General features: G+C 43.4%; 1 protein-coding gene across 1 annotated transcript in view; it reads left to right on the top strand.

Annotated features, from left to right (window-relative positions):
• Nucleotides 1-23,615, top strand: part of kcnq4 (potassium voltage-gated channel subfamily Q member 4) — a 596,979-nt gene that overhangs the window by 403,982 nt on the left and 169,382 nt on the right. Inside the window, exon 3 of the mRNA XM_078566896.1 lies at nucleotides 21,410-21,536. Within this exon, the coding sequence (XP_078423022.1) occupies nucleotides 21,410-21,536 (127 nt within the window). The remainder of the gene's footprint in view (nucleotides 1-21,409; nucleotides 21,537-23,615) is intronic.

The following is a 23,615-nucleotide window of genomic DNA, read 5'->3' as shown; positions in this document are numbered from 1 at the left end:
TGCACTGATATGCTGGGCCCCCCATCGTTGAGGATGAGGATGTTTGTGGAGCCTCGTCCTCCTGTTAGTTCCTTAATTGTCCAGCATCATTCATGACTGGATGTGGCAGAATCTGATCCATTGTCTGTGAGATTTCTTAGCTCTGCTTATATCATGCTACTTCCATTGTTTAGCATACATATAGTCCTGTGCTGTAGCTTCATGAGGTTGGCACATCATTTTTAGGTATGTCTGGTTGTGTGCTTCTGGCATGCTCTCCTGCACTCATTATAGAATCATAGAAATTTAGAGCACAGAAGGAGGCTATTCAGTCCATCGTTTCCTCACTGGTCAACAAAGATCTGACTACATTAATCCCATTTTCCAGTGCTTGGCCCATAGCCCTGAAGGCTATGACAATGCAAGTGAATATCTAAATGCTTCTTAAATGTTATGAGAGTTTCTGACTCAACCAACCTTCAGGCAGTGAGTTTCAGACTCCCAACATCTTCTGGGTGAAAAGATTTCTCTGCAACTCCCCTCTTAGCCTTCTACCACTTACATTAAATCTATGCCCCCTGGTTATTGACCCCTCCACTAATGGAAAAAGGGCCTTCCTATCCACCCTATCTATGCCCCTCATAATTTTATACAACTCGATCAGGTCCCCTCTCAACCTTCGCTGCTCTAAGGAAAACAACCCCAGCCTATCCAATCTTTCCTCATAGCTCAGACCCTCCTGCCCAGGCAGCATCCTGGTAAATCTTCTCTGCACCCTTTCCAAAGCAATTACATCCTTCCTATAATGTAGTGACCAGAACTCCAGTTGCAGCCTAACCAGCGTTTATACAGTTCCAGCATAACCTCCCTGCTCTTGTATTGTAACAAAGGCAAGTATCCCATATGCCTTCTTAACCACCTTATCTACCTGCCCTGCTACCTTAAGGGATCTGTGGGTATGCACACCAAGGTCCCTCTGATCTTCAGTACTTTCCAGGGCCCTACTATTCATAGTGTAATCCCTTGCCTTGTTAGCCCTCCCCAAATGCATTATCTCACACCTTTCCAGGTTTAATTCCATTTGCCACTGCTCTGCCCACCTGACTTGTCCATTGATATCCTCCTGCAGTTTACAGCTATCCTCCTCACTATTTACCACCCTACCAATTTTCGTGTCATCTGCGAACTTCTTGATCATACCCCCTACATTTAAGTCCAAATCATTTATGTACACCACAAGCAGCAAGGGCCCTAGCACCAAGCCCTACAGAACTCCACTGGAAGCAGATTTCCAGTCATAGAAATATCCCTCTACCATCACCCTCTGCTTCCTGCCTCTTAGCCAGTTTTGGGTCCAAAGTGCCACTTTATCTTGGATCCCACGGGTTCTTACTTTCTTGACCAGTCTACCATGAGGGACCTTATCACAAGCCTTCCTAAGTCCATGTAGACCACATAAAATCACATTGAACCAGGGTTGATCCCTCAGTTTGATGGTACTAGTAGACTGAGTGATATATCAGGCCATGAGGTTACAGATTGTGGTTAAATACAATTCTGCTGCTGCTGATGGCTCATACCACCTCAGTATTGAGCTGCTAGATTGGTTCTGGATCCCCCTTACTGCTTGGTGGTAGTGCCACAAAACATGATGAACGATATCCTTAGTGTGAAGACGGGGTTTTGTCTCCACAACAACTGTGCGATGGTCACTCATATCATTACTGTCAGGGACAGATGCATCTGCAACAGAAAGATTGGTGAGGGTGAGGTTCCCCCTTTCCCTCACCACTTGCCACAGGCCCAGTCTGGCATATATGCCCTTCAGGACTTGGCAAGCTTGGTCAGTAGTGGTACTACTCTTGGTGATGGGCATTGAAGTCCCCCACCCAGAGTAGATCCTGTGCCCTTGCCACCCTCAGTGCTTCTTCTAACTGGTGTTCAATATGGACGAGTACCAATTCATCAGTTGAGGGAGGGCTGTGGTAAGCAGGAGGTTTCCTTGCTCATGTTTGACCTGATGCCATGACACATCATGGGGTCTGAAGTCAGTGTTTAAAATGCTTGGGGCAGCTCCCTCCTGACTGTATATCACTGTGCCGCCACCTCTGATGGGTTTGTCCTGCCAGTGGAACAGAACATACCAAGTAATGGTGATGGAGGACTCTGGGGCATTGGCTGTAAAGTATGATTCAATTAGTTTTTTTTCCTTTTTATTCTTTCATGGGATGTGGGTGTCACTGGCAAGGCCAGTATTTATTTGACATCCCTAATTGCCCTTGAATTGAGTGGCTTGTTAGACCATCTCAGAGGGCAGTTAAGAATCAACCACATGGGTCTGGAGTCACATGTAGGCCAGACCAGGTAAGGACAGCAGATTTCCTTCCCTAGTGAACTATGTCAGACTGTTGCTTGACCAGCCTATAGGACAGTTCTCAACTTTGGCCTGATCCTTACAGGGTTGACTGGGCAGGGTGTTCCGTTGTTGTTTCTGATGCCTCGGTCAATGCCAGGTGGTTCATCCAGTTTTATTTCTTTTTGTCTTTTCTATAGTAGTTTGGTACAGTTGAGTGGCTTACTATTTCAGAGGGAAGTTAAAAGTCAATCATATTGCTGTGATTCTGGAATCACACATAGCCAGTCCAGGTAAGGATGGCAAGGTTCCTTCCCTAAAGGGCACGAGTGAATCACATGGGTTTTTAACAATAATCTGGTAGTTACATGGTCACCATTTCTGTGACTAGCTTTTCCTTTAATTCCAAATTCATTAATTCATTAATCGAATTCCACCAGCTGCCACAGTGAGATTTGAACTCATGTCCCAGAGCATTAGTCAGAGCTTCTGGATTACTAGATAAGTAACATTATCACTATGCCTCTGGCCCCTTTTTGAGAACACCCTCCGTGGAGAGCGCTCTTTCTGCTCCACCTCTCTGCAGCCTTGCCTTCATTTCTTGACTGTGTTACAGCCATTGCAGTCTTGGTGTGGACAGGTGACCAAATCCTCTTCCGGTCTTGAATGGAAACACCAGCTCACAAACAGAGCTCCAAAAATAATCCACAGTACTTCCATATGCATGGAATTGCAGAAGTGAGAAACCTGGCTAGAATTCTACTCCTCCTCCATGGCACATTGATCCTGAGTTGAATCTTAGTGTTCCTAAGATGAGTTAACAACACAGAATCAAGAAGGAATGTAAGCCTTTTCTAATGAATTTGGCTTAGTGAAAACAATAATGTCATGCATTTAACCTTGTTTGGACTAGGCTGTAATGATGTCTGGAGCTGAGTGGTCCTCTTGGAACCCAAACTGAACATTGTTGAACAGGTCAAGTGGTAAGTACCACTTGACAGCATTGTCGATGATATCACTTTGTTGCTTATTGAGAGTAGGCTAATGGGGTAGTAATTGGCCAGATTGAATAGGACATCCCTGGACAATTTTCTACTTTGTGAGCTCATTGTCAGAGTTATAGCTGTACTGAAACAGCTTGGCAGGGGCCATGAGTCTTCAACACTACAGCCAGTTTGTTATTGGGATTCATAGCCTTTGCTAGTAAATACTACCATTTCTTGGTATCTTGAGCCGTGAGTTGACTTGGCTGAAGATTGACATCTGTGATGCTAAGGACCTCAGGAGGAAGATGAAATGAATCATTCATTCATCACTTCTTGCTGAAGATTTTGCAAATATGTCAACCTTGTTTGCACTCATGTGTTGGGCTCTGCCATCATTGAGGATGAGGATATTTGTGGAGATCCTCCTCTCATTAATTGTTTAATTATCCACCACAATTCACAACTTGATGTGGCAGGACTGCAGAGCTTTGATCTGATCTATTGTTTGAGGGATCACTTAACTCTGCCCATCGTATGCTGCTCCAACTGTTTAGCATGCTTGTGGTCCTGTGTTGTAGCTTCACCATGTTGGCACCTCACTTTTAGGTATTCCTGGTGCTATTCCTCGTATACTCTCTGTTACGATTCCCGTAGAGACTGATAACTTTAAAAGAAATGCATTTATCAAACGATCAATGGAAAAAACCAAAGGACAAGATTTATCTTTTTCAGGCTTTTACTGGAACAAACAAACTAAAATCATAAGTTCAAACATTAATTACCAGGCAACTAATACATCAAACTAAAGAAAAGATACTTTCACATTAACTAATGCAATGAAATATATCTTACAAAATCTTTTCATTGTGCGCTGTGCTTCTAGCAGATATGCGGCATTACAGGAACAGTCCAACAGTCACTCCCAGCTCTCCAGCAGAGGTTCACTTCTCCCTGCCAGTCCAGGTCAAAACTTCCAGTGTCCTCCAATAATTGTTCCACTCAGCCTGCATTTTCTCAGATAAAAGTATCACCAGCAAGGCACTTCCTGGTGACTTTCCATTCCTTAAATCTAGAGCCCCTTCTGTTCTCCTCCCTTTTGTTTGAACAGAAACTGAACTCTCCAAAGTATCCTGCATGGCTATTAATATGAAAACAGTTCCCTCTGCTTTCCCACTGTAGTAGCTCCTTAGCTTCTCTGTGACTCTGAACAGTAGCTGTCCTGTTCTGTAAGATACAATGAACAGTGTCAAAACTGCCACCCCACCTCAATGGGTTTCTGTTTGAATTCCTTTCCTCATGGCAACTTGATCCAATCAGCATTTCTCTGAACTGAGGTGTTTATCCTGAATTCTCTGTTTTACTTTTAGTTAAAGGTACACTTCAAAATGTAACCTCTTGTAAAGATCAGCATTCAGGACCTCTCGTAAATTCTTTGATGAACCAGGATTGGTTGTCTGGTTTAATGATAATGGTAAGGTGAGGGGTATGTTGGGTCATGAGATTACAGATTTTGGTGGAGTACAATTCTGTTGCTGCTCATGGCCCATAATGCCTCATAGATGCCCAAATTTAAGCTACTAGATCTGTTCGAAATCTATCCCATTTAGCACAATGGTAGTGCCACACAATACTAGGGAGATTTTCTTCATTGTTAAGGCAGGACTTCATCTCCACAAGATCTGTGCAGTGGTCACTCCCACCAGTATGTTCATATTGAGCCATTGAGGCTCCATGGTAAATCTGGGGCCCACTTGTTGGCTTTTCTGTACTAATGGCCATACATACTTGTTCTACCTCTCTCTAATTCCCTGTGTTAACATAAATGCTCATGGCTTTTTGAACTGTACTGTTCCCCAGAATCTCCAACCCTTAGGGAAGATGGTAGCGTAGTGGCAATGTCACTGGACTCATAATTCAGAGGCCCAGGATAAAGCTCTGGGGACATTGGTTCAAATCTCACCATGGCAGCTGGTGGAATTTACATTCTCCTGTGAAGAGTGTCCTGCAGTCAGTATTGCGGTGAAGCAGCCTGGGAAGAGTGTCCTGCAGTCAGTTCTTGTTGAAAATAACAAGAGTGACATCACGAGAGAGCAGCGGAGAGATCAGAACCAGCATGAGTGCAGGGAAGCTTCAAAAAGTGACATCAGCACAAAGGCAAGAGCTGATTGGTGAGTAGTGGGTAAGTGTTTTTCTCCAGTTTAAAATAGATTAAGCTAAGGAAAGATAAGAGTTCTAGTTTTTACTTGAAGTACATAAATAATTTAACATTTTTTTTACTGTATTTAACTTAAAATAAGGGGTTTTTTTTCAACTAGAGGCATGGCAGGGCAGCTCAGTCCCGTGTTATGTACCGCCTGCAACATGTGGGAAGTCTTAGATGCCCCTTGCGCTCTGACCGACCACATGTGCAGGATGTGCCACCAGCTGCAGCTACTTGAGCTCCGGGTTTCAGACCTTGAGTGGCAGCTGGAGGCACTGAGGTGCATCCGCGAGGCTGAGAGTTTTGTGGATAGCACGTTTTTAGACGTGGTCACCCCACAGCTTACGGAAGTGCAGACAGAGAGGGAATGGGTGACCATCAATCAGAAGAAAGGTGTTAGGCAGGTGGTCAGGAAATCCCCAGGGTATATCTCACTTGAGAACTGTTTTTCTGTGTTGGAAAATAGTGAGATTGACGGTTCCTCTGGGGAGTGCAGCCACGCTCATGGCACTGTGAGTGGCTCAGCTACACAGGGGCGGGGGGAGGAAAAAGAGGGGAAGAGCAATAGTGGTAGGAGACTCGAAAGTAAAGGGAACAGACAGGCGTTTCTGTGGCTGTAGACATGACTCCAGGATGGTATATTGCCTCCTTGGTGCCAGGGTTACGGATGTCACTAAACGGCTGCAGGGCATTCAAAAGGGGGAGGGCAAACAGACAGAGATCGTGGTACATATTGGTACCAACGACATAGATTGAACGAGGGAGCAAGGAAGCTGATTAAAAAACAAGACCTCAAAGGTAGTGACCTCTGGATTACTTCCAGTGCCACACGCTAATGAGTATAGAAATAGGAGGTTAGTCTAGATGAATGCGTGGCTGGAGAGATGTTGCAGGAGGGAGGGCTTTAGATTTCTGGGACATTGGGACCATTTCTAGGGGTGGTGGGACCTGCACAAGGCGGATGGGTTGCACCTGAACTGGAATGGGACAAACATCCTTGCGAGTAGGTTTGCTAGTGCTGTTGGGGAGGGTTTAAACTAACTTGGCAGGGGGTGGGATCCTGAGAGGAGATTCATCAGTGGGAGATGCACAGTCAAAATTAGAAGAGAGAGCAAGTGAGTCTGGAAGGCATAGAAATTATAGGCCAGTTAAGGCACAAGGGAGTTTGGCAAGGTTGGATGGTATTTATTTTAATGCAAGGAGCCTGACAAATAAGGCAGATGATTGAGGGCATAAATTAACACATGGAAGTATGATGTCATTGCTGTCACAGAGACATGGTTGAGAGAGAGCAGGATTGGCAGTTCAATATTCCAGGATATAGGGTCTTTAGGTGAGACAGGGAAGGAGGTAAAAAAGGAGGGGGCATCGATTACATTGTTAAGGAATCAATTACAGCAGTAAGGAGGGATGACATCTTAGAAGGCTCCTCAAATGAAGCCATATGGGTAGAACTGAAAAACAAAAAAGCAGCAATCACATTTCTGGGAGTGTACTATAGGCCCCCAAACAGTCAGAGAGAAATAGAAGAGCAGATATGTAGGCAAATTTCAGAGAAGTGTAAAAATATTAGGGTAGTAATAATGGGGGATTTCAACTTCCCCAACATTAACTGGGTTAGTCATAGTGTGATAGGTTTAGAGGGAGTGGAATTCTTAAAATGCATCCAGGAGAGCTTTTTAAGTCAGTACGTAGAAGGTCCTACAAGAGATGGGGCGGTCCTGGACTTAATTTTAGGGAATGAAGCCGAGCAGGTGGTAGAGGTATCAATGGGGGAGCATTTTGCAGATAGTGATCATAACTCCATTAGATTCAAGGTTGTTATGGAAAAGGACAAGGATGGGCCAGAAATCAGAGTTCTAAACTGGGGGAAGACCGATTTTAATAAGATCAGATCTGATTTGGCCAGAGTGGACTGGGAGCAACTACTTTTAGGTAAATCTGCGTCAGAGCAGTGGGGCTCATTCAGGAAGGAAATAGGGAGAGTACAGGGCCAACGGATTCCAGTAAAGACAAAGGGTGGGACCAACAAATCCAGGAACCCTGGGTGTCGTGGGATATACAGAATTGGATGAAGAGAAAAAGGGAGGCTTATGGCAGATATCGAGGGCTCAAAACAGTGGAAGCCCCAGAGGAGTACAGAATGTGTAGGGGGGAACTTAAAAAGGAAATTAGGAGAGCAAAAAGGGGGCATGAAGAAATATTGGCAGGTAAAATAAAGGAAAATCCAAAGTTATTTTGCAAGTACATTAAGAGTAAGAGGATAACTAGGGAAAGAGTAGGGCCCATTAAGGACCATAGTGGTAATTTGTCTGTGGAGCCAGAAAACGTAGGTAGGGTTCTAAATAAATACTTTGTGTCAGTGTTCACAATTGAGAGGGACGATGTGGGTATGGAAATCAGGCAGAAAGACTGATATGATTGATGAAATTAGCATAGAAAGGGAGGAGGTTTTAAGTGGTCTGACAGGCTTAAAAGCAGATAATCTCCAGGCCCGGATGAAATGTATCCCAGGCTGTTGAGTGAGGTAAGGGTGGAGGTAACATTTAAGAAGTATTTGGATGTGCACATGCGATTCCATGGTATACAAGGCTACAGGCCTAATGCTGGAAAATGGGATTAGAATAGTTAGGTACTTGTTTGACGGGCGCAGACTCGATGGGCCGAAAGGCCTTTTTCAGTGCTGTAGACCTCTATGACTCGATGGCCAGGATTTCCTGGTCGGCGAGCGGGGGGCGGAGCCCGCTCGCCGACATCTAAATGACGCGGGATGACATCGGGCAGAACTCCTCTTAAATTTTCAGGTAGGCAGGAGCGCAGCAGAATCAGCTGTGCACCCACTGACCTGTTAATGGGCAATTGAGGCCATTGACAGAATTATTAAACTAATTAATGGACCTGTCTGTCCAACCTTAAGGTTGGCGGGCAGGCCAGGAGACCTGGCGGGCATTAGAAAAAGCATGAAACCTCATCCACGGGCGGGATGAGATTTCATGTAGGTTTTTAAAAATGTAATTAAAGTGTATGTAAAAGTTATGGGCATGTCCCAACTCATGTGACATGTCACATGAGGGGACATGTCAGGGAAATTTTTTTTCTCCATTTTTCAGATTTTTCATTGTAGAGCCAATCTCCCTGAGGCAGCACCTAGCCTCAGGGAGATGAGTGCGCTCTTTCATGCACATGTGTGAAGAGCGCACTTTTGGCTCAGGGAATCCTCCCCTGCCCGCACAGGGAGCGCATAGCGCTTCCTGGCGGACGTCAATCTGGGCAGGCCTTAATTAGCCCGCCCACGTAAAATGGCAGTGTGCCCCCGATTGGGGGCGCCGATCAGAGGCATGCACTCCGCGTGCCCACTCTTAAACTTCCCTCCCAATGGGGGAAAGTTAGAACCATAGAAAAATTACAGCACAGAAGGAGGCCATCCGGCCCATCTTGTCCATGCCAGCCCGAGGACACCCAGGTGCCCTTTCTAATCCCACCTTCCTGCACCCAGTTCATACCCCTGCAGCTTACAGCACTTAAGGTGCAGATCCAGGTACTTTTTAAAAGAGTTTAGAGTTCCTGCCTTTACCACTAATTTGGGGAGTGAATTCCAGGCACCTACTACCCTCTGCGTAAAAAAGTTCTTCCTCATTTCCCCCCTACACCTTCTGCCACTTATCTTGAATCAATGTCCCCTGGTTCTAGAATTCCTCACCAAGGGAAACAATTTTATCCTGTCCACTCTATCTATTCCCCTTATAATTTTGTACACCTCAATCAAGTCACCTCTCAGCCTTCTTTGTTTCAGGGAAAATAACCCCAACCTATCCAATCTCTCCTCATAGCTACACTTTTCTAACCCTGGCAACATTCTTGTAAACCTCCTCTGCACTCTCTCCAGAGCTATTACATCCTTCCTGTTATGTGGTGACCAGAACTGCACACAATACTTCAGTTGTGGCCTCACCAGTGTTTTATACAATTCCAACATTATATCCTTATTTTTATATTCTATACCTCTACCAATGAAGGAGAGCATTCCATATGCCTTCTTTACAACCTTGTCTACTTGAACTGCTGCCTTCAGGGACCTGTGTAATTGTACGCCATGATCCCTCACTTTGTCTACCCCTGTTAGTATATTCCCATTTATTGTGTATTCCCTGTAACTGTTTGACCTCCCTAAATGTCTGACCTCACACTTCTCTATGTTAAAATCCATTTGCCACTTTACCGCCCACTCCACCAACCCATCTGTATCATTTTGGAGATTATGGCTATCCTCTACACTATCCACTACTCGGCCAATCTTTGTGTCATCTGCAAATTTTCCAATCGTGCCCCTCACGTTTACGTCCAAATCCTTAATATATAACACAAACAGCAAGGGTCCCAACCCGAGCCCTGTGTAACACCACTTGAAACAACTTTCCATTCGCAAGGGCATCCATCGACCATTATCTTTTGTTTCCTGTTACAAAGCCAACCTTTTATCCAGTTTGCCACATTACCCTGAATCCCATGGGCTTTTACTTTCCTGACCAATCTGCCATGTGGGACCTTGTCAAATGCCTTGCTAAAATCCATGTACACAACATCCACTGCACTACCTTCATTAACCCTTCTTGTCACTTCCTCAAAGAATTCAATCAAATTTGTGAGGTTAAACCTTCCTTTAACAAATCCATGCTGACCATCTCTGACTAGTCCATGCCTTTCCACATGACAGTTAATCCTATCTCTCAGGATTGATTCTACTAATTTGCTCATCACTGATGTAAGACTAACTGGCTTATAATTGTTTGGCATTTCCTTTGATCCCTTTTTAAACAATGGAACTACGTTTGCACTTCTCCAGTCCTCCGGTAACTCTCCTGTATCTAGTGAAGATTGGAAAATCATCGTCAGAGCATCTGCTATCTCCTCCCTGACTTCCTTCAGCAGCCTCGGAAACAATCCATCTGGCCCTGGTGACTTATCAACTTTGAAGGATTTCAACCCTTTGAGTACTTCCTCTCTCTTTATGACTATACCGTCCAATATCTCTCCAAGTTCAAGTTCTGCCTTTTGCCACATGAGAAGCCCTTATTTCCACATCTCCCCTTTAGTTGTTCCTCCCTCTTAAAATCCATTTGATGCTAAAAGCCAAACTTCCATTCACCTTGTCACACCTGTGAGGAACCTGTTTTTGGAAGAATTGAAGGACATTGAATTTTGGACGTTCTTCCCCCTGAGTTATTTTTGAAAGTTTACAATATTAATTTGGAGCTGTGTATATGCCATTCTTAAAGAAACTACAGGTCAAGATAGATGTCCAGCAGGGAACACCTGGCGAAGGAAGAGATACTAAGTTAACAAACAACTGTTGTTGCCAGGCTAAAGGCTCTTGCTGATTGGTTAAAAACATGTGGCCTAAAAGAAGTATTTTTTGGACATCTTAGTCTTTAAAAACTCTCAGGCAGAGAGTGTGTATTACCAATGAATCAGAAACCTGGCATCTGTATGTGCCTTAGAAGCAAGCTGCAAGAAAAAAACTCTCTCTTTCCCTCTCTGTGCCCTACCTTTGTGTTAAAATTTCCTCAGAACCATCTCATCAGGATAACTCACCTCTTATATTTTGAAAGTCTGCAAAGTTATGATGAGTAAGAATCACAAGGACAGTTTTACCAGCAAATCCGTCCATAAGAATTTCTAGACCATTGTGACCAGAATTCTTTCAGATCAACAGTGTCGAGATCTCTTCATATTTTATCCTTTTAAACATTCCCATACTCCAGCCTCTGCAGAGCACTGTGTTTGTTTTGTCCTACTTTGTGTGTGTGTATGGAGATTCGAATATCTGTGTTTTTAAAAAAGGGGAACATTGTTACACTTCTAAACTACAACTTGTATGTAACCAGTTTATTAACTTGTTTTTAAAAAGAAGTTTGTTTTATAATAAATCAAAACATTTTTGTGTTTACTGAAATAAGCCTGTTTGAGCCTTTTTATGCTAGGAATAGCAGTATCAAAGGGTAATAATTGGCCAGTTTTGTGGGTGAATTAAACATTTAAACTATTGTTATTACCTGTGGAGAAGTTGGGCTAGAATTAACTGCACACTCCTCCCATCTCGGTCCGCAACACAAGATTGGGGTCTCTCATGGGGTTTGAGGTGCAGACAACGAGTGATTGGATGCAGATTAATAATAATTGTTAAAGGATTAAAAGACAGATACCAGGTTTCTGATGTATTGGTAACTGATATGGCTTTGGAAGTTTCTATGACTTTTTTAAAGATGGATGATTTATCCCTGACTGGTTTACAAAAAGTAACCAAGGCTAAGCTAAGGGAATCGGCAGGTAAGTTGAAGTTAGAATTAACCGAAGAAGCGTGGAAAGCAAATATACTTGAGGTAATAGCACAGCATTAGAAATTGGAAGGGATACAAGAGAGACCACATTCTCCAGGGTGTGAGTCAATTGAGTTAGCTAGGATTTGGTTGCAAATGAAGCAGCTTGAACACAAAAAAGAAATGGAGAAACTTAAACTTGAACAGGGAAGAGCAGAAAGAGAAAGAGCATTTAAGATGCTTGAACTGGAATTTCAGCCAAGAAGAAAGAAACAAGAAAGGGAATACCAGCTTAAAAGGCTAAAATTCAAAACAGAGGCACCAGCTGTTGGGGAACATTTTGCGGATGGAAGACCTTATCCTAACCCAGAGCCCGGTGGGGAGATGTTTAAATTTGTACATGCCCTTCCAAAATTTAAGGAAAGGGTTGCAGAGGCATTCTTCATTTCATTTGAGAAGATAACTAAGCAAATGAAGTGGCCAAAAGGAAAATGGACATTACCCCTGCAAAATAGGTTAGTGGGCAGAGCTCACAAGGTTTATGCATCACTTTTAGAAGAGCTGTCTACGGATTATGATGCAGTAAAGAAGGCTATTCTTAGTGCTATGAGTTGATCTCTGAGGCATACAGGCAAAAGTTTCGAAACATAAAGAAACAGTCTGGGCAGACTTACATTGAATTTGAGCGGGTAAAATAAACTAGCTTATATTGTTGAATACGGGCACCTAGGATAGAGGCCACATTTGAGTCTGCTTGATTGGCACCCCTTCCACAAACATTCACTCCCTCCACCACCGATGATTAGTGGCAGCAGTGTGTACCATCTACAAGATGCACTGCAAGAACTCACCAAGGCTTCTTAGGCAGCACCTTCCAAACCCACAATTAGAAGGACAAGGGCAGCAGACACATGGAAACACCACCACCTGGAAGTTCCTCTCCAAGCCACTCACCTTCCTGACTTGGAACTATATATTTTTTTATTATTAATTCACGGGACGTGAGCTTCGCTGGCTGGGCCAGGATTTATTGCCCATCCCTATCTGCCCTTGAGAAGGTGGTGGTGAGCTGCCTTCTTGAACCACTTCAATCCATGTGGTGCAGGTAGACCCACAGCGTGCTTGGAATGGAGTTCCAGGATTTTGACCCAGCGACAGTGAAGGAACGGCGATATGTTTCCAAGTCAGGATGGTGAGTCACTTGGAGGGGAACTTCCAGGCGGTGGTGTCCCCATCTATCTGCTGCCCTTGTCCTTCTAGATGGTAGTGGTCAAGGGTTTGGAAGATGCTGTTAAAGGAGCCTCGGTGAATTCCTGCAGTGCATCTTGTAGATGGTACACACTGCTGCTAATGTGTGTCGGTGGTGGAGGGAATGAATGTTTGTGAATAAGGTATCAATTAAGTGGGGAGTATTCCATCACACTCCTGACTTGTGCCTTGTAGATGGTGGACAGGCTTTGGGGAGTCAGAAGGTGAGTTACTCATCACACGATTTCTAGTCTCTGACCTGCTCTTGTAGCCACGGTATTTATATGGCCAGTCCAGTTCAGTTTCTGGTCAATGATAACCCCCAGGATGTTGATAGTGGGGGATTCATTGATGGTAATGCCATTGAACATCAAGGGAGCGATGGTTGGAATCGCTCTTGTTGGTGATGGTCATTGCTTGTGTGGTGCGAATGTTACTTGCCACCTGTCAGCCCAAGCCTGGATATTGTCCAGGTCTTGCTGCATTTGGACATGGACTGCTTCAGTATCTGAGGAGTTGCGAATGGTGCTGAACATTGTGCAATCATCAGCGAACATCCCCACTCCTGACCTTATGATGGAAGGAAGGTCATTGATGAAGCAGCTGAAGATGGTTGGGCTGAGGACATTCGGCTGAGGACATATCGCCATTCCTTCACTGTCGCTGGGTCAAAATCCAGGAACCCCTGCATAACAACACTATGGCGTACCTACACCACAGGGACTGCAGCGTTTCAAGAAGGCAGTTCACCACCACCTCCTCAAGGGCAATTAGGGGATGGGCAATAAATGCTGGTCTAGCCAGCGATGCCCGCATCCTGTAAATGATTTTTTTTTAATTCTCCTGGAGAAATTTAAAAATTCAGCATCAAAAAAGTTACCCTACCATAGAAAAGGAAACCCTGAGATTGTTACTGGCTCTAAAATATTTTGTGATATATATTCATCATGACTGCAAAGAAGCCCTAATATATACTGACCATAACCCCTGGCTTTCGTAGAAAAGTTTAAGACTCAGAATGCCAAACTGTTTCGATGGAGTTTGTTACTACAGCCAACAGTCAAAATCCTGGAACTCCCTTCCCAACAGCACTGTGGGTGTACCTACACCACATGGAATGCAGCGGTTCAAGAAGGCAGCTCACCACCACCTTCTCAAGGGCAATTAGGGATGGGCAATAAATGCTGGCCCAGCCAGCGAAGCCCACATCCCGTGAATGAATTTAAAAAAAACTTGAAAGTTGTCCATATTGCTGGAAAAGATATGTAATTGCTGATGTGTTATCCAGAATGTAATTTTTGTTAGTGTAATATAGAAATCAAAAGATCAGAACCTTACAGAGATCCTGTATAAGGAGTGAGTGAGAATGGGTGAGTGCATGTTTAAAATTTTTATTTATATATGTTTTCCTATATGTTTTGTAATGAAACTCATTTGAAAATGGTGTTCCATTCTTTACGGGTGGAGGCATATGAGGAGCCCGTTTTTGGAAAAATTGAAAGGCATTTAATTTTGGACATTCTTTCCTCCGAGTTATTTTTAAAATTTTGCAATATTAATTCAGGGCTGTGAATATGTCATTCTTCAAGAAACCACAGGTCAAAATAGATGTCCACCTGGAGAGAGAAGAGATAATTTGTACATCTAAGTTAACAAAAAACTGCTGCCTGGCTAAAGACTCTAGCTGATTGGTTAAAAACACCTGGCCTAAGAGAAGTATTCTTTGAACATCTTAGTCTTTAAAAACTCTCAGGCAGAGTGTGAGTGGGTGCGTTAGATGCAAGCTACAAGAAAGGACTCTCTCTTTCTGCCCCACCTTTGTGTTAAGCTTTCCCCTGAAACGTCTCATCAGGATAACTCATCTGTTTTACTTTGAAAGTCTGCAAAGTTATGATAAGTAAGAGTCATCAAGGATAGTTTCACCAACAAATCCATCCGAAAGAATTTCCAGACCTGATGTGACCAGAATTCTGTCAAATCAATAGTGTCGAGATCTCTTCGAATTTTATCCTTTTAAAAGAAATGTTTCCATACTCCCAGCCTTTGCAGGGCACTGTGTTTGTTTTGTCTGTATTCTGTTTGTGTGCATGTGTATGGGGGTTTGAATATCTTTTTTTTACACAGGGGAAAATTGTTACACTTGTAAACTACAACTTGTATGTTAACCAGTTTATTAACTTGTTTTTAAAAAGTAGTTTGTTTTATAATAAATCATTTTTTTGTGTGTTTACTGAAAGAATCCTGGTTAGACCCTTTTTATGCTGTGAATAACAGTATCTAAGGTAAACAATTGGCCAGTTTTGTGGGTGAATTAAACATTTAAACTATTGTTATGACCTGTGGGGAAGCGGGGCTAGAATTAGTTGTGCACTCCTCCCTTCTCAGCCCGTAACACCTTTTATTCTGTCCACCCTTTGTCATGTTTTACATGAGGGACCTTGGCTATTTCTTTCTGTTCCAGCCTGAAAGATATCTATTTTGTTGTGCTCCATGGAGTGGCAAAATGGAGCTGATATAACTGTCTATGAGTGGACGTTGTTGTCATGTGCTTTTAAAGGAAAGCAGCATGCCATCGCTTTAAGGGAAGTGTGTCATACGATCCAGCCTCAGTTTCACTTCGGCTTGGAGTCTGCTTGCTCACGGGCAGGGGAGAGACCTCATCCTGAGTGGGACACAGCCATTCACTGAGTGGCAATTTGGTGCACAGTGGGAATTGAACTGGTAAGCCTTTCTCTTTAATTTCTCTTTACTTTTTGTAAGATCAGTAGTCTAATTAAAAGGTTGGTAAGGTAGCTGACTCAGCTGACTGTGTGACAGTTAACTGTCAATCACCTGAAGCAGATTAGGGCCTGAATAGGTGTTGATTACGAATGGAAGCTTAACTAGTGTGAGTCATCTCAGCTCATCTCAGCTCTATTTAAGAAAGGGACTATTAGAAGCACACAATCAGTGTGCTTGCACATGAGCAGGGAAGAGACCTCATCCTGAGTGAGACACAGCCAGAATGAATGTGGGTATTGGCAATTTGGTGCACAGTGGGAATTGAACTGAGAGTAGTCTTGCTGTGCTGCAGCAGTAGAGGCTACAAGGGAGAGAAATGACTGGTAAGTAGTGGGTAAGGTCCGGTAAGTATTTACTACTTTTATCGCTTATAGTTTAAGGTCTTTTTGTGGTTTATAGTTTGTATATTCTGTAGTAATGAGGATCAGGAAAGAAGGGTCCTATAGTAATTATTTTAAAAGGTTTAATTGAAAGGGATAAGTCATGGCAGGAGAGATCAAAGCCGTGGTGTGTTCCTCGTGCTCCATGGGGGAAGCTGGGAACATTTCCAGTGCCCGGGACCAGCATGTGTGCAGGAAGTGTGGTCCAGTTGCAGCTCCTGGAAGCATGGGTTTTAGAGCTGGAACGACGGCTGGAGACACTGTGGAGCATTTGCGAGTCTAAGAGCATTGTGAATAGCACGTTTAGAGAGGTGGTCACACCGCAGCTGAAGGGACTTGAGGAAGGAAGGGAATGGGTGACCACCTAGAGAAGAGAAACAGGCAGGTAGTTCAGGAGTCCCCTGGGGTCCCACTTACAAATCGGTATTCCATTTTGGAGGCTACAAGAAGATATAGCTGGGATGGTCAAATGGGCAGATAAGTGGCAGATGGAATTTAACCCTGAAAAGTGTGAGGTGATACACTTTGGAAGGAGTAATTTGACAAGGAATTATTCAATGAATGGCATGACACCAGGAAGTTCTGAGGAACAAAGTGACCTTGGCGTGTGTGTCCATTGATCTCTGAAGGCGGAGGGGCATGTTAGTGGGGTGGTGAAAAAGGCATATGGGACACTTGCCTTTATCAATCGAGGCATAGATTACAAAAGTAGGGAGGTCATTTTGGAGTTGTATAGAACCTTGGTGAGTCCACAGCTGAAGTACTGTGTGCAGTTCTGGTCGCCACATTATAGGAAGGATGTGATTGCAGTGGAGGGGGTGCAGAAGAGATTCACCAGGATGTTGCTTGGGAAGAAACATTTAAGTTATGAAGAGAGGTTGGATAGACTTGGGTTGTTTTCGTTGGAGCAGAGAAGACTGAGGGGCGACCTGATCGCAGTGTACAAGATTATGAGGGGCATGGACAGGGCAGATAGGGAGCAGCTGTTCTCCTTAGTTGAAGGGTCAGTCACAAGGGTACACAAGTTCAAGGTGAGGGGAAGGAGGTTTAGGGGGGATGTGAGGAAAAACTTTTTTACTCAGAGGGTGGTGACGGTCTGGAATGCGCTGCCTGGGAGGGTGGTGGAATCGGGTTGCCTCACATCCTTTAAAAAGTACCTGGATGAGCACTTGGCACATCATAGCATTCAAACCTATGGGCCAAGTGCTAGTAAATGGGATTAGGTAGGTAGGTCAGGTGTTTCTCACGTGTCGGTGCAGACTCAATGGGCCGAAGGGCCTCTTCTGCACTGTGATTCTGTGGAGCAGAACACAGACACACAGCTCTGCAGCTCAGATATCTTCAAGCTTTCTACCCATGTATATCTATTCTTAATAAATGAATCCACAATGTGTTTGCACAATTCCTTATGAGTGATTGGTGCTTTTTATATCATTATTAGCACACACAACAGACATTTAAGATCACTCCTTCCTCTCTCCTGTTTGCTATCTTGGCTCGTACTGTGTTGTACATCACTGGAATTCCTATTCAATATTTCCTTCACTAGCTGTGAAATATTTTGTGGTTGCAAAAAGCATTGCTTAAATAGAGTAATCATGTTCCAACCCATTGGATCACACCCACAACAGTAACCTAACTCTATCTTAATATATCCTCCGATGGCCCATGACAGTTTGTGATTCACTCATAAAGATCATCAAGGTCCCAAGTTCGATTTCTTGTGTTAAGTTAGTTAATCTTAACTGAGTTAAAGTAGGTATCCTATGATTGGGTTCAGCACTGCACTGTTCGGGTGGAATAATTAGCTGGCATTCCTGCCCCTACTTATGGTCTAGTGACACCTGCTGGAAAGTGCTTGTGTGTGAACCTCAGGTGAAAATAGCTCTGATGCTCACTATGCCAAAATAATATGCCAACAGGGTGTCTGCAATTATTGAAAGAAAGCTGGCATCTGTGAAACTGTATCCCAGAAGAGCCTGCTCCTTCAGGGGAAGTGGGGTAAGAACAGAACTGGTAAAAGAAAAGACATTTTGGGCTGAACACAAGTTTCGGAAAAGCTGAAGGAACATAAAGAATTCGCAATAAATATCTTACTGCTTCTAGTGTGTAAATAATCCATTTTCTTAAGAGTTCTGGGATGCAGCAGAATGTAAAAAATATATTTCTGCATCATTTCATTCTGTTTCCTGGTGGATACTCAAATATTTATCTGAAGAGAGAAAATCTGCCCTCTAATTCAGTAGCATACAAATCCAGCTCTGTGCACCTTGGCTACGAGTGGGAATAAGGTATGGCTTCTGAGACACTCTGAACTTGATAATTTTGTTATGTGTAGGTGGGATTTGGCTATTTATCATGGTGTGCTTTTCATGCTTTTCTCCCACACCTAACCTCACAGTCCTTTGATGGCAAGGATTATTCTCACATCTAACACACCCATCACCCTTCCAAACATGTAAGTGGCTCTAAATCCGAGTCTCACTACAGTTTGGAAACTCAAGGGAAACAATTAGTTTATAGACACTTTCTTATTGATACAACTTTATGTGGGTGAAGTGTCAGCAACCTCACTAGCATGGACTACTAGAGTACTGGCTTTGGGTATGCCCACAAATATATGCCAAGGAACTGGATGATTCTTTAACCCTTTCAGTTTACTGGAACCAGATTTACTGCCAGTCAAGGAGCCTATGATGCAGAATTTGGATTGTTGACACCTTAACTCTCCCAATTTGGAGTGTTTTGACCAACTCTCAGTTGGGATTGCCACAGCTGAGTGAATGGATTTTTTGCAAATCATTAAAGAAGAAGTCAAGCAAGTCACAGATTAAAAACTATTATTGACTACAAAAGCACAAATCTATTATTGACTACAAAAGCCAGTGTCCTGGCAATTGACAGATATAAATATATCTCATCAGGATCATCTAACACTTTTAATAATAGCCTCACCTCCGCCCCCCCCCCACCCATTACCTATGCAGCCCCATGCTCTCTCAGATCACCCATGCCACCTCCATACCACCTCCATGCTTCCCCATGTACACTCCATAATCACTACCAAGTATCCACTATGTATAGTCCTCAGGAGCCATGCAACAGCAATGGGAATTATCTTAAAAACATTGAAAAAAATTAAACCACGAACAACCTAATAAAACTCTGAATTCAAACCCACTATCATCAATACTGGAAGGAAAAAAAACTACCCCAATGTGAAACAAATTGTAGTACATTAAATGCTTATTAGGTTTGTAAACAAACAAGAAACGAATTCAAAGGCATGTTCTATTATTACAGCCTCTTAAAAGTGTCAATCATTCTTGGATAAATCAGCCAACTGTTGAGCTGGAGCCATTATGAAACCCAGCCAAGCATTCATAATGGCTCCAGCTGTCATGACAAAAGCTCCCAGCTACATTGCCTGAAACTGTCAACACCTACACAGTGGTGATCAATGTAAGGGTCAACTTACCTTCGCAGAACAGATCCCTAAGATGAAACACTTAAGAACACGTCTACATTACAATACAGCATCTAATAGTGACATTTAAAAGTGTCAAAACATTTTACACTTATCTTTCAGAATGTTCATGAACTCCCCAAGGATTTAGGATTTCGAGTTTCCAAAACTCATACTAGCACATGAAAATTGTGTGCTGGAGGAAATGCAATTTTCCTGTGGTCCTCACAATGGGACTTTGGAAAATGTGCATGTGCAAGGCCTTCCCAACCTGTGAAAAGGCCACACAGAAATGGTGTGGGGTCAAGAAGGCAGAGGAAAATTGTTTTTCCAGCTAAATAAACTAAGTTCAATGTTTTACAACCTGATTCACAACGCCATTTGGAGACGAAAATCTGCCCTGTGTGTCTTTGATTTACAATCCACTGTCTCTGTCTACCATGGTGTCTCACTAGTGTGAGGAGATCTGGAATCTAACCTTCCAAATGGCTTTGTACCACTTGCAAGGAGCAAGTGTACCAGTAGTTTTTAAGTACACAAGTCTTCATGATATAATTAATTTCAGAGCATTATGGTTTAATTAGTATAAAAGCCTGGATGGTATATAGTTTTCCTTCTCAGACATTTTCCAGCACTCAGTTGAATTACTACACCATCCTCTGGGCAGCTTTCAAGTTAAAACCCCATTTTAGACTATATTTCAGGCAGTTTGTAGAGAATTTTGCCTACAAATCTTAGAGGCACTCTTCTAGCAATTTATAGGGCATATTTCCTGCAGGACCACAGGTCAAGCTTGTTAGGGTGGAATGGATAGTCTGCAGGTTGACTTTGCTAGCATAGAGTGGACAGGTCATAGTAGCATTCTAAGAATCTTGCAAAATCCCTTTGTTGAGTTTTCTTGGTAATTGACAGAAGTTAATATAACTGACTGTACACTTCTTTAATTTTACATATCCAGGGTAAAAGCAGTTAAGAGGTGACTTGGTGGGAATCAGTGATTGGCCAGATGTTTTACTGGCCCCCAAAGGTTTTGAAAGGAACAAATTGGTCAAAAAGTAAACTTCAACAGAAGTCTAGCAGAATGCAAAAGTAGACAGACTGCTGCATGAGAATTGAAAGATAAACATTTTAGTAGAATCCCAGGGCCAGATGTAGTGGAGTCAAGACAAAATATCTAAGTTCCAAGGTCACTATCTTGTCTTTGCTTTAGTCAAGCTTGGCTAGAAAAGAGCTGATAGGTATCTGAGCATGGGAAGCCAAAGATCCTGGGACTCTGAACAGGCTTGGGTGGGCAGATGGGTGTTAATGGGCTGGATTTTATCAGCCCTGTTGACACAAATGGGAGAGCAGAGGGCTGGTAAAATGGCAGTAGAAGGCATCAGGAGGGGAGTCTGACATCTTCCTGCTACCAAAGATTATTACCAGCAGCAGAAACTTCAGCAGTGCAGCCACCCACTGGGCTGCCATTTATGCCAATTAAGTGCCCGATTAAGGAGTAGATAGATCGCAGATTGTCTTTGCAGTGGATGGAATACAGGCTGAATTCATTATTATGGAGCAAATGAACTGCATTGTAATATCACTCATATGTGTACGATTGACCTCACTGTTGTATATTGGATAGACTGAAACGTGCCATACAAATTTAGAGTGGAGGAATACACAGTATTAATGCTGCTTAATTTGTCCTGTTTTCTAGGAATTCGTCATGATCATTGTATTTGGACTGGAGTATGTAATTCGGATTTGGGCAGCTGGCTGCTGCTGCCGGTACAGAGGATTGCAGGGGAGGCTCCGATTTGCTCGTAAACCATTCTGCGTAATAGGTAAAAACAGCCACACTGTGTGACAATAAATAAATAGTAATAAATATCTCAATCTCAGCAAACAAAGCATTTATATTAAAGATTAGAGAATGGATTTCTTCTGTTTGCTTATTCTGCTGAAATATTTTTACAGTTTTATTTTCAATAATGAGGGAATTTCTCCCTCCTCCTTTGTAGGAACTGGCAAAATATAGGAACATAACATTCCCAAGCAAACACTGACAAGGAGGTTTCTCAATGTGATGTATGGTCCACATGTTGCCTATGTCACATGTGACCTGCACCTACCTCATTACATGATTAAATGATTGTATCTGTTTGGGATAACCCAAGCAGGCGTGGATTGGAATAAAGAGACACCACCCCATGGCAGGTTTAATGGCGGGCAATGGGGGGGACAATGTGGCGGAAGTCAAAAAGTCAGTTTCCTGCTGGCATAAAATTACGGCAGGAACATGTGCTCCTGCCCTTTATGGTGGGTCACCTTTCCCAGCAGAGGCTAGCGTGAAACTGTTTTTCATCCTGACGCCGGCGGGTTTCATGCCAGTCCAGAACACGTCTGAACCAATGTGGCGGGCAAATGTCAGACTTACCTGTAAGAAGGTCTGGGGTAGCTTGCTGAGATCAGAAGGGAAGATGGCGCCTCCAGTGACTGGACCTTGGAACACCATGTGCAGCAGTGTGTGGGTGGAGCATCTGCAGCATGGATCTTCTAACTTCAGGACCTTCCAGGAGATGGATCTTCTCCTCCAACAGTGGGTAAATTAAAAGCAAAATACTGCGGATGCTGGAAATCTAGAAAAAAACAAAAGTACCTGGAAAAACTCAGCAGGTCTGACAGCATTGGCAGAGAGGGATACAGTTGACATTTCAAGTCCGTATGACCCTTCATCAGAACTAAGACATATAGAAAAAGTGGGTAAGTTGATGTCCAGGCGCCTTTTAAATATAGCACCCAGATATGATGGCGGGACATGAGCCATCCAGCCCGCCCCGCAAAACATCGGGAAACCCCGGACTGCCTAATTAATAAGGCCAGCATCGCATGATATGGCGCGAATAACCACCAGCCTCCATGGCCAGAAACTCTCCCCGTTCCCGCCCCCGCCACAGGACTTAGTCCCGGAATGGAAAATTCCAACCACCTTCAATAATTGGGAGTGAGGGCAGTGTTTGTTTGCCTCGGCTTTCATTGTGAGTTAAAAGGAAAAGTTGGTAAAACATAGGATGTTGAGCTTGAAAGGAGACAATTGAAAGACTTCCTGGAGATATGTAAGGCGGAAAATGGTGTAGCAAGGCCACTCCAAATTAAACTATGACAGTAGAATAAGGTGTCATATAGTCAAACAGCTGAAATAGATATTTAGGATTGATTTCAGAAAGTTCTTCGCACAATGATCAAACATAGAATGAATTTCAGTTTAGAGTATTCTAGGTGAAAACATAGGGCAGAATTTTCTGCTCATTGGGCGGGTGCACGCCCGACCTGAGCAAGTGTAAAATGACACGCGATGACGACAGGCCAGCGTCCCGACATCATTGTGCACTCACGCAATATTTCAGTCAACGTGCGCAGAGTCACATGAGGAGATGTTATTAATGTTTTTTAAACCTTTATTTTTTTATTTTCAAAAATCTTCATCTCCATGAGGCAGCTCCGCTTCCATGTTCGCCCTCCTCTCCCCACCCACACAGGCAGTGCTGAGCGCCTTAATTGGCCTGCCAGCGTGAAATCATGGTCGTGGGTGGTGGCTAGCTTCCAGACCACTCGTGCTCACCCCAGCCAAGCCCACCCAACGAGGGCAAAAATTCTGCCCATAGGAGCTGGAGTAAGCCATGCAGCCCTCTGCCTTTCAATATGACCATGGCTGATCATCCACTTCAATGCCTTTTTCTCACACTATCCCCAGATCCCTTTATGTCATTGGTATTTAAAAAACTGTCAACTTCTGCTTCACACATACTCAATAATTGAGCTTCCACAGCTCTCCAGGGTAGAGAATTCCAAATATTCACAACCCTTTGAGTAAAGAAATTTCTCCTCAACTTGGTCCTAAGTGGCTTCCCCTTTATTTTGCA

The sequence above is a fragment of the Cetorhinus maximus genome, chromosome 21 (assembly GCF_964194155.1).
Source record: "Cetorhinus maximus chromosome 21, sCetMax3.hap1.1, whole genome shotgun sequence".
Lineage (NCBI taxonomy): Eukaryota > Metazoa > Chordata > Chondrichthyes > Lamniformes > Cetorhinidae > Cetorhinus > Cetorhinus maximus.
The sequence above is the reverse complement of the archived record's forward strand: the minus strand, read 5'-3'. Positions and strand labels throughout refer to the sequence as shown.